General features: G+C 33.1%; 1 protein-coding gene across 1 annotated transcript; it reads left to right on the top strand.

The window, feature by feature from the left end:
* Positions 1-308: 308 nt before the first annotated feature.
* Positions 309-710, top strand: LOC131875896 (pentatricopeptide repeat-containing protein At2g20540-like). The gene has a single exon (XM_059220605.1). The coding sequence runs from the start codon at positions 309-311 to the stop codon at positions 708-710; it is 402 nt and encodes a 133-aa protein (XP_059076588.1).
* Positions 711-11,198: the final 10,488 nt, after the last annotated feature.

The following is an 11,198-nucleotide window of genomic DNA, read 5'->3' as shown; positions in this document are numbered from 1 at the left end:
ACTACCCACAACCTTAATTATTTTGCAAACAATTTGAAGTCCGCCACACAATGTGGACAAATGGCAAGTATCTACGAACAACCTGGCAATGCATTAAATTCCCATACTGCAAATATCACGTCTGTACCACTACCTCGGTTAAAGCTTTTGGCGTTTAAACACAAACTTCAAAATTTGCCACCGTAGCAATTAACACTGCCATATGTGCCACCTAAGCAAGATGACACACGATACCTTTGCATTGCATTGTGCCAAACATAAGAATAGTCAACAGACTTCTACAAAAGGCCTTAGAAACTCTTAAGCAAATGCAGCTAGCAGGTGTAAAGCCAGACTCGACAACCTTTTCCAGCCTCCTCCCAGCGTGTGCCAAAATGGGAGCTTTAGAACAGGGTATGAACCTCCATCAAGACATAATTGAAAGAGGATTGTGGTCAGATGTCTCAGTTGCCAACGCCCTGATAGACATGTATGCAAAATTTGGAAGGATACACAAGTCATCTGAAATATTTGACAAAATACTTCAAAGGGACATGGTCTCGTGGAATTCAATGATTGCAGGATATGCACAAAATGGGTTTGTTGAAAAGGCTATAGAAACCTTTAATCAAATGCTATTGGCCGATATAATGCCAGACTTCACAACCTTTGCCAGCATCCTACCGGCCTGTCCAAAAATGGAAGCTTTACAACAGGGAATGAACCTTTAATAAAGCATAATCAAAAGTAGATTTCTGTCAGGCCTCGTAACTGCAAATGCCTTGATAGACATGTATGCAAAATGTGGGAGCATACTCAAAGCACGTGAAGTGTTTAACAGACTGCCTCAAAGAGATGCCATCTCATGGAACGCCATGGTTGCGGGATATGCACAAAATGGGGTTTTTGAAAAGGCTTTGGAAACATTTAAGGAAATGTTGTTGGCAGATGTAAAGCTAAACTCCACAACCTTTGCCAACATCCTACCAGCCTGCACAAAAATAGACGTGTATGCAAAATGTGGAAACATACACGGGGAACGTGAAGATTTTGACAAAATGCTTGAAAAAGATGTCATCTCATGGAATGCCCTGGTTTCAGGATATGCACAAAATGGATTTTGCAATGATGCTCTCAAACTCTTTGAACAAATGCACCACTTTGGAACACACCCTGGCCATGTAAGCTTCGCTTGTGTTTTGTTTGCATGCAGCCATGCAGGTTTAGTGGATGAGGACTGTAAATACTTCAATAGCATGAGTGACTCTTACTGCATTATACCTAAAACAAATCACTATGTGTGCATACTGCATGGTCGACCTTCTTAACCCAGCTGGCTATCTTGAGGAAACTCTGAATTCTATCATCAAAATGTTAGTTAAATCTGTAGTGGTTGTGTGGACATGTTTCCTTAGTGTTTGTAGATTACATAAGAATATAGAGATGGGAGTATTTACAGCAAGTCTCCTTCTTGAGGTGGATCCTAAGAATCCCACGACTTATGTTCTTCCGTCAAACTTCTCTGCAGAAATGGGGAGGTGGGAAGAAGTTCACATTGTAAGGAGATTGATGAATGATGGAGGAATTAAAAAAGTACCCGGAAGTAGTTGGATTGCAGGCCATAACTTGTTTCATGCTTATTGTGGAGACTGATCATGTCCACTGACACAGGAGATCTATGCGAAGTTGCAGAACTGTTTTCGGAGATGAAGGCATCAGGGTATTTACCAGATTCAAGGAACGTGCTGATTGATATGAGAAGGAAAATGTACCATTCCTTTGCCACCATACTAAGAAGTTATCTGTTGTATTTGGAATGTTAAACACCAACTATTAGAGTCATCAAAGGCCTCTGAGTAGTATTAACTTCCACGCTGCACCCATATTTATTTCCAAAATTGTTGTTAAGACAATTGTTGTGAGAGATGTGAACTAGTTCCAATATTTCAAACAAGGGCAATGTTCTTACGGACATAAATGGTTATGTTGGTGAAGCAATCTATAAACATAGATTTGCACTATAACAAGGCGTATTAGTAAAGAAGGGAGCGGATTCCATTTTCAGTTTCTAAAAAGTGCAGGTTTTACTTCAGTTTCTAATAAGTTTTCTTTTCAGTGTTTGGAGATATAGACTATGTTGTACACTTAATAAGCCAGATGTCTGAGTATTATTGCATATATATAGGCATTGGAAGCTGTTGTTGAAACCCTGTCTTATGATACCATAGAGGAGTTATGACATTGAACTGTTTCTAGGAAACTTGCACGTCTGGAACAAAAGGATGGAGAAGGTGGATAGTCCGAAAAAGCAAAAGAAGATGAACACTCGAAGGAAATGGTAAGATGCTTGGTGATCAGGCATCTGAAAGAGGTTCACAGTCGATCCGACATTTGAAGATAATGGGGGAGCATATCTTGATAGTTCTTTCCTCTTTGAAGCTTATTCATTTCAAGGTGTGATTTCTTGATACCCACAAGTCATTGAAAGCCGCTTTGAAGGGAAGCAGAGCTTCTGATTCGTGGTAAGGACATCTATTGCACATTAATTAATGGGAAAGAGAAGGGCGTGGAGATTCACTGTCAATCATGCTTGATTTTGAAGTCTGGCCGTTAATATTCCTGTATTGGTGCTGCTGTCATACAGAAATTAAAAAAAATATATGTTTTTCTCATGGAATCATGTAAATTCTGTTGTCTCTGTGTTTGATATTTTTTATCTGTGTTTAATTTGCTGGAAATTATATTACTCCGTTATACCCTGTTTTTCTTAACAAATCATACATGACATTAAAGATGACTTCTTTTAACTTAGAAGGACGGAATTCAGGTTGTGCGATTGCGATTTTAATATTGCTCCATAATGATTTTTCAATGTCTCAATAATTACTTACAAATAAAATATTATCTATATGCTACAAATTGATTGACAATTGTAGTGTTATGATAAAAAAAATTTCTATAATTTAAAAAAGAAAACATTGAATAGAATGGTAAGACAATAAGCATTAAGAATCTATAAATGTACAATTTTAGAAACATCTTACTTTCTTGTACAGAAAAATGTTTCACATTTTCATGATCTAAAAAGAATTAATGTTTTACATATGATATGCATCTCAATGTTTGTCTAGAACTAGATTATTGGCAACACATCAAATATTTCACTAACATTTTTTATTTGGCTTTTTCTAAAGAAAATGGATAATTTTAAAAATTTGAAATATTTTCTTCCTTTTCTTCATAGCATCTTAAGAGTTTTTGGTCCCATGCAATTCCTTGCTGAAAAAAATGAAATGGATTAGAGAATTACAAAGAAAAAAATTATATATAGTCTTAATTTAGCACATACAATTAATCCATATAAGATAATATTCTAACAAAAACATGTCCTGCATAAAAATAGATTCGTGCAAACAAAATTATATGTTGGTAACAATCAAAAGATTACATTTTTGAATTTAAACATATTTCTAACAATCTAGATTTTATAGGTAGAATAGCTAATGAAAATTTGTCTCAAAATGTGAGAACTAATTTCCTTTTTAACTTATTTAATTTTTTTTTAAATAACGATAATACTTCAAAGAAAAAAAAAAAAACTTACATTCCAATGAATCATAGATGTATTCCATCATAGAGTTAAATTCGTCATCCGTGGAAACAAAATTTTTAGGATTTTATCAACTATATTGAAGTATTTCCTTCTCCGGCTCATTTTTATGAGTATCAATAGCACTATCCCTTCAAAAGCTACTCCTTATGACAATCCCAATGATATCTCATACCATGGGTATTTGGTGCTTTTCTTTTCATTGTTAATTGAAACTTGAGGAGTGGGAACAAATTGTGGCCAAGAACAATTTTTGGGTAGGGGGTACCCCCATAAATTAGGATTTCATGAATAAGAGGACTCTCCAAATGTGCCAGTCATATGTCGTCCTTGTGGTATGCTTCCTGATAAATTATTGTTTGATAAATTTAGTGAACCTAAATAGCTCAGAAGTTCAAGCTCTGTAGGGATATGTCCTGAAAAATTATTTCTTGAAAGGTCTAATGACTCTAGTTGACTCATTTCTCCCAAACTATTTGGAATAGCCCCATTCAAATTGTTCATTGATAGGTTTAGAAGCCTCAACCCCTTCAAGTTACTAAAATTAGAAGGAACTTGTCCTTCTAATTCATTATTTGAGAGATCTATGGACATAAGAGTGGAAATAATGTATGTCTAGTGCTGATTTGTGCCTTTTATTGTCATATCTAATCCATCTTTATATGTTTCTACATTGGGAAAACTAGAAAATAAAAACCATATTGGCTTTCTCTTGCCATTGCTTGTAATGATACAATTGTGTGTGGAATTGAACCTGAGATATGATTGGAAGAAAGTAGCAAGATTTGGAGATTCTTTAGCTTTCCTATCTCTAAACGAATGTTACCTGTAAAATAGTTCTCCTTCATCACGAGTTCTCTTAGACTTGAAACATTTTTAACTAATGTTGGTATTTTACCTCCAAATAAGTTAATACCAATATCAAGAAGTTGTAGATTTGAACAATTTGCTATTGAGGGAGGCCATGATCCATTTAGATTATTATTGTGAACAACTAATGAATGTAATTGACTTAGCATACCAAACTCATTTGGTAAGCTTCCCTCCAAACTATTATTTCCCAAATTTAGAGCAATGAGAGAAGAGAAATTGGATAAGCTTGCAGGGATCACTCTCGTTATCTTGTTGTTTGAGAGGTTTAATAGTTCAAATGAATCTAATTTTCCCAAACTTGAAGGAATATTACCACTAAATAAATTGTTTGCAAGATTTAACAAAATCAAATAAGGTGATTCTCCTAGGCTTGGAGGAATATTCCCAGTCAACAAATTGTTATTGAGAAACATTATTAAAATATTGGAAGACCACATTGACGGGATATACCCACTCAATCTATTTCTAGACACATTTAGGCTTTTTAGTTGCATCCATATCGGAGTATTTGAGAATGGGCTTCCTTCAAGATGATTTTATGAAAGATCTAGATGTTGCAAATGAGGATTAGCTTCCCATAGCCAAGAGGGAATTATGCCCACAGGACTAGTGTTAATTAATTCCAATCTTTCAAGTGAAAATTGTGTTGAAATCCAAGGTGGAATTTGGCTATCAATCATACAGGACGCTAAACTTAATGCCAATAACTAAAAGGGTAGTATCCACGTTGTGCTAATATTTAGCACACAATCTGATAAATACAAAGAATGTAGCCTTGTAATCTTTTGAAAGACCATTTCAGAAATAGGCTGGTAATGGTTTAATGACAAACATAGATCAAATATAGAAGCTAGAAGTGATGAAGAAGAGATGGTTTCATTGAAATGATTGTCAAGATCATTCAAGTCAGTGAGGGAGGAAAAGTGAGAAAATGAAGAGGGAATGCTTCCAGTTAGTTGGTTATGGGAAATATCTGACTCCTTGAGTAAATGGAGATTGCACAAGGAATTTGGAATGTTACCGGTCAATTGATTACAATCAAGATGTAAATATCTCAACAAAGAGAGACTTCTGAAAGAAGTCGGTATGCTTCCACTGAGTTGGTTGTAACCAAGATCAAGGTGAGTTAAAGAAGCAAGATTGCCAAGGCAGGAAGGTATGCTTCCACTAAAGTTATTGAGTGAAAGATCGATGTATGTAAGGCGGGTGAGCAAACAAGCAAAAGGGAGAATCATCCCAGTAAATCTATTTGAAGATAAATGTAAATAGTCAATAGAAGAGAGGTTTCCCAAGCAGGGAGGAATGGTAGTACCCGGTGTTAGTACTCCTTCTATACTCAATGATGTGAGGAAATGAAGTTGGCAATGGATGGGAAGAGGCGAGGAAGACAACAAAAAGTGAAATGAAAACTAAATTTGCAGAGAGATGGCCATTTGGGATTGGAGGGGACGAGGGAAATGCGGTTTGTTGCTTGGGTGGGATTTCCAGTTTCTTCTTAAAGTGTGTGCTAGTCAATACGTCAATGGTTTGCTTTTTTTAATTAATTTTTGTAAGCGACGGAAAGCAATCGATTAAGTCATAATTATTTTTGATGCTTTAGAGAGAAAAAAACTGTTGTCGTTTCAAGATTTCTGATTCATTACGTGTTAATTAATTTATTTAAATTAATCGATCGAATGTCTCGTTATGAAAATAAAATAAAATATTAATAAATTAAAAAGTTTTCCTTTCTATATGCAATAAATTTTCATTTATTTGTTTGTACATTTGTAATAATTTAAATATATAGTAACATTTAATATTTGTATAAAATAGTCCAAGGGTTGAGCTTAACTGGTTAAAACATTGGGTTCTCATTGTGGAGACCCAAGTTCAACTCCCAATAGGGACATCTAAAGAGGAATTCTAAGCTGTGACTATGGGGCTCGGGCCCCCTACTGTGTCCCCACTGGTTTATAGCTCTAGTCAAAAGCTATTTAGGCTTCGGCCAATTACCTATAAAAAAAAATTAAAAAAATTGTATAAAATAAAATAATTTATTTTGCATATATTTATAAATTTAAAGTATTAAATGAATAATAAATTGGCAAAATTATTAAGTTATATTTTATCTGGATAATAATTATTTTTAAAATTTTTCTTAATTGTCATTATTATTGGTGGATTTCATACTAAGATTGTAAATAATTTAATTGTATTCAATGTTTGTAAATTAAAAACAAGCATTATGAGACAAATATAGCTTTGTAAATAATGCTTAAATACTCATTCTCATAGTATTTTGTTTCGACAATAATTTTTGAACCATTTTTCTTAGATTATCACATTTATTGATGGGATTTGACATGGTATACAATGACTATAAACAACTTAATTGTTGTCTTATGTTTTTGGATTATTACATACTAAACATGAAATTTCCACAAAATAGCGAATGAATATAATTTTATTAATGTATTTACATTTTCAAAGTACCATTTGTAAGTAAGAAAACAAGAATTATGGGACAAATAGAGTCATTGAATTATACATACTTAATGCATTTACAATGTGTTGTCTTCAATGTTTGTAAATAAAAAACAAGTATTATGAAACAAATATAGCTTTCTAAATAATGCTTAAATAGTTACGGCTATATTATTTTATTTGGATAATAATTTATTTTGAACCATTCTTCTTAGATAATTACAACTATTGGTGAAATTTGGAATGAAATATAAGGACTATAAACAACTTAATTGTTGTCTTATGTTTTTGGGTTATTACATAGTAAACATGGAAATTCTAGAAAATAAAAAATGAATATAATTGTATTAATATATTTATATTTGCAAAGTATCATCTTGAATGTTTGTAAGAGAACAAGAATTATGGGACAAATATGATCATTAAATTATTTATACATACTTAATGGATTTACAATGTTTTGTTTTCAATGATTATAAATAAAAAACAAGTGTTTTGAGACAAATATAACTTTTTAAATAATGCTTAAATAGTTATGGTCATAGTATTTTATTTGGATAGTAAATATATTTTAAATAATTCTTCTTAGACTATCACATAGATTGATGGGATTTGACATGGGATACAAAGACTATAAACAACTTAATTGTTGTCTTATGTTTTTGGATTATTACATAGTAAACATGAAATTCCCGCAAGCTAAAAAATGAATATAATTTTATTAAAGTATTTACATTTACAATGTATCGACTTGAATGCTTGTGAGTAAGAAAACAAGAATTATGGAACAAATATAATTATTAAATTATATATTTTTAATACATTTCCAATGTGTTGCCTTCAATGTTTTTAAATTAAAAACATGCATTATGAGATAATTATAGCTTTCTAAATAATGCCTAAATACTCATTCCCATAGTGTTTTATTTGGATAATAATTTATTTTGAACCATTCTTCTTAGATTATCAGAGTTATTGATTGTATTTGACATGGGGTGTAAGGACTATAAACAACTTAATTGATGTCCTATGTTTTTTGTTTATTACATAGTTAACATGAAATTCTCACAAAATAAAAAATAAGTATAATTTTATTAATGTGGGTTTTACTCAAATTAATAAGATTAGATACAAACACTCTATGGGGAAGATTGATTAGGTGGGTTGGTGGTCTCCTATACCTCTACGTGTTTTGATGATAAATACTAATGGTTCCTCTAGGGGGGATCCTAGTCAACTAGGTATTGGAGGTATTGATCGTGATAGTTTTTGGGTTGTTAATTAGTTTTTCTTTTCCATGTATAAATGGTTTCATACGAATAATTGCATGGAGGCCCATTTTGTGTGCTATGGAGAGAGGTTGTCTTCTTGGTTGGAGGGGGATTAGTTTTGAATTTGATTTACAAGTGCTAGTGAATATGTTGAATCGACAGTAGATGGATGGTGCTAATTGGCACTTGACTCTGGTTATTCAGTAGATTCTTGGTTTGAGTACTTCCTTTGAGTCCATTTCCTTTTCTCATATTTCTTGAGAGTATAATAGAGTTGTGGATTGTTTGGCTAAATGGGCGTCGATCGAGGACATGGTTGGAATATTGTAGATAGGAAATATTTGCCTATGAATATAGTTTGCATGCTAGAACAATTAATTGTGGAGGATAAGACTATGTAATTCTTTGTTGGGCTATGGGTCCTTCTTGTTTTGTAAATATTTCTATGTAATAATTTTTTTACCCATTTTTGAATAAAAATAAACATAAATGTTCATTATTAAAATAAAAATAATAAAGATGAAAACTTATGAAAGTAATACTATGTAAGGTGTTTGGAATTAATTCAACAATATAAATTAATTTCTTTATAACAAATCCACACATTGATTTTATACATATAAATTGATATAAATTCACATACCAAATCATATCGATTGATATATGAATTCATATTGATTCATAAATAAATTTAATTGTTATCGATAGTTATATAAATTTTAATATTGACATGCTTTAGAATTCCGTGTTGATAGTATAAAGTTTAGAGTTTGTGAGTTTATGTTTTAATGTGAGATTTTTGCTTTATGATTTAGAATTTTGTGTTTAAAACTTAGGCTCACAAACAAGATTTTATATATATATGATATATTATTATTTAAATATATTAATTTTCCACAATCCATAATAATTCTTGCTCTAGCTTCTCACTACTACACAATAGAAGTGTTTAAGACATTAATTTAAAACAAAATATTTGTTTCGTCTTAAACAAATGCTTTTAAATTATATTTTAATTTTTTTAATTGTCTTGAATTAAGACAATAGACTTTTCCTAAAATAAAACTTTACTATCATTCATATTCAAATCAGGGGCTTGGCTGTTCGCGCTCAACTCACCTTCTGCTCGAAACGGAAGCAGTTACCATAGTTTCGGGGGGTGCCCTGTAGGGGCAAGAGCGTTGGTTTTTGCATCCTTGCTAGTTTTGGATCGAGCGGGAATGATAGATCGCGGCAGGAGTTTCATTAGTAGCGGAGGCTCGGTACCAGGGTTCATCGAGGGGAGCTGAGCCTATTCCGGGTGGGGAACTGGTATCGCAGCAGCTAGGGCAGAGGGAGTAGCATTGACGCAAATAGTTCTAAATCATCCTATGTATCAGCACTGGAACCGGCATTCCCATCACTACTCCAGGCAACCTTTAACGACCTGTAGCGGGTACTGTCCCCCAGCGTCATAGGCATATGATCAATTGCATTCGACCGATCGTTCATCCATGGCAATGGAAACACTTGGATGCAGTTATCAACAACAACAGGAAGGGCTACCATGAGTATGGTGGGAAGTTTGTCGATGAATCTTATAGTTTGCAGTTTCTATGCCCTAGCCGTCTTCTTCAACCTGTTTGCACTATAATTCAGCATTCTGACATTGAGATGCAAACTGTTCAATCAGCTTGGAGAGAAATCTAGGTTTATACTGTAAACCGGTAAAAAATTTCCCTTTTTGAATGCCTTGTAGATAGATCTCTTTTGTTTTGTTTGTACTGTGGGTATTGTATGTTGAGTTTTTTTAAATCCCTTGCTCTGTCATCTGGGTCATGCTTTGTTCATCTTAATTGAAATGATTCCTTTGTTAAATTGGAAGAATTATCTACCCTTAGAAGTGGACATTCTAGATGGGTATGCTTTTTGTTGAATTTTTTTAATCCCTTGCTCTGTTTTGTTATCTTGGGTCATGGCCCTGGTCAGTAAGGTCCGTCAAGTTGATACAGTACTTAAATCTAGCTCTTCCAAAGAAGAGAAAAAGGTAAATCCTCAGGAAGTCTAGCAAGACCAAGACATTCACTTAGCTCCACAACGTGCAAAGACTTTGCTAACTGCAGCCCTTGAGGGAACTTTGTCAAATCTAAAACCCTACTCAACTCTAGAAGATGAAGATACTATGTCAACTGCACATAGCAGCGGTTTTATTATCAATTGCGAGTAAATACATCCATCATTACATAGCAGTCTTAAAAGTGAAAATGTATAGCTTGTCTGTATGCTTCTAATCCATTAACCTTTTGAATGCTTAGATTATTTAAGTTCCATGTGTGTATATTATATCTTATTCTGGATTAATCTGATGGATTTTCATTCTCAATTCTCTTTAACTGACATTGGAGATAAAATTTGGGGCGTTTGTGATTTCCATGGTCTCATTGATAACAGATTCTTTTTCCCGGTCTAAATTCAGTTGTTTAAAAACAAATTATTATCAGTGAAATTCAAATCAATAGTAAATTTCTGTCTGGTAAAAAATGTGTAATGGTTTGGTCCTTGAATACAAGTGAGAAAATAGCAGGAATTGAGATATGCATTGTGAATATCAAATGCATATTGGTGTGGTTTTTTTATTTATTTATTTTTTGGTTGTGTGCAATGAGCGTTATCTATCTCTGGGATTCAAATTTTTATCACTTATAACAAAGTATCCCATAAATTAAATTTGGAACTTGGAAGCTCACAAGATCCATGGATCTTCATAACAAACCCAACAACATCTTCCAGGTTCGAATTTCCCTCAACCACAATAAGCTAGTCTAATGGTGGTCATATTCTCATTCGGTACATACAACCATGATTTGTAGTAAAAAATCTTAAGAATTTAGTTCAAACTTAAACCATAATGCATTATACGTGGCCAGCTATTTAATAGAACCTATTCACCATTGATTTATTGTGTGCGTCAATTGGGACGTGCTAATGACCATTGATCATTTGATAACAAACCAAAGAAT

The sequence above is a fragment of the Cryptomeria japonica genome, chromosome 5 (genome assembly GCF_030272615.1).
Source record: "Cryptomeria japonica chromosome 5, Sugi_1.0, whole genome shotgun sequence".
Classification (NCBI taxonomy): domain Eukaryota; kingdom Viridiplantae; phylum Streptophyta; class Pinopsida; order Cupressales; family Cupressaceae; genus Cryptomeria; species Cryptomeria japonica.
This window is presented reverse-complemented; position numbering and strand designations above follow the sequence as displayed.

Coding starts and splice junctions, on each gene's coding strand:
- LOC131875896 (XM_059220605.1), top strand. CDS start 309: ATGCAGCTAGCAGGTGTAAAGCCAGACTCGACAACCTTTTCCAGCCTC.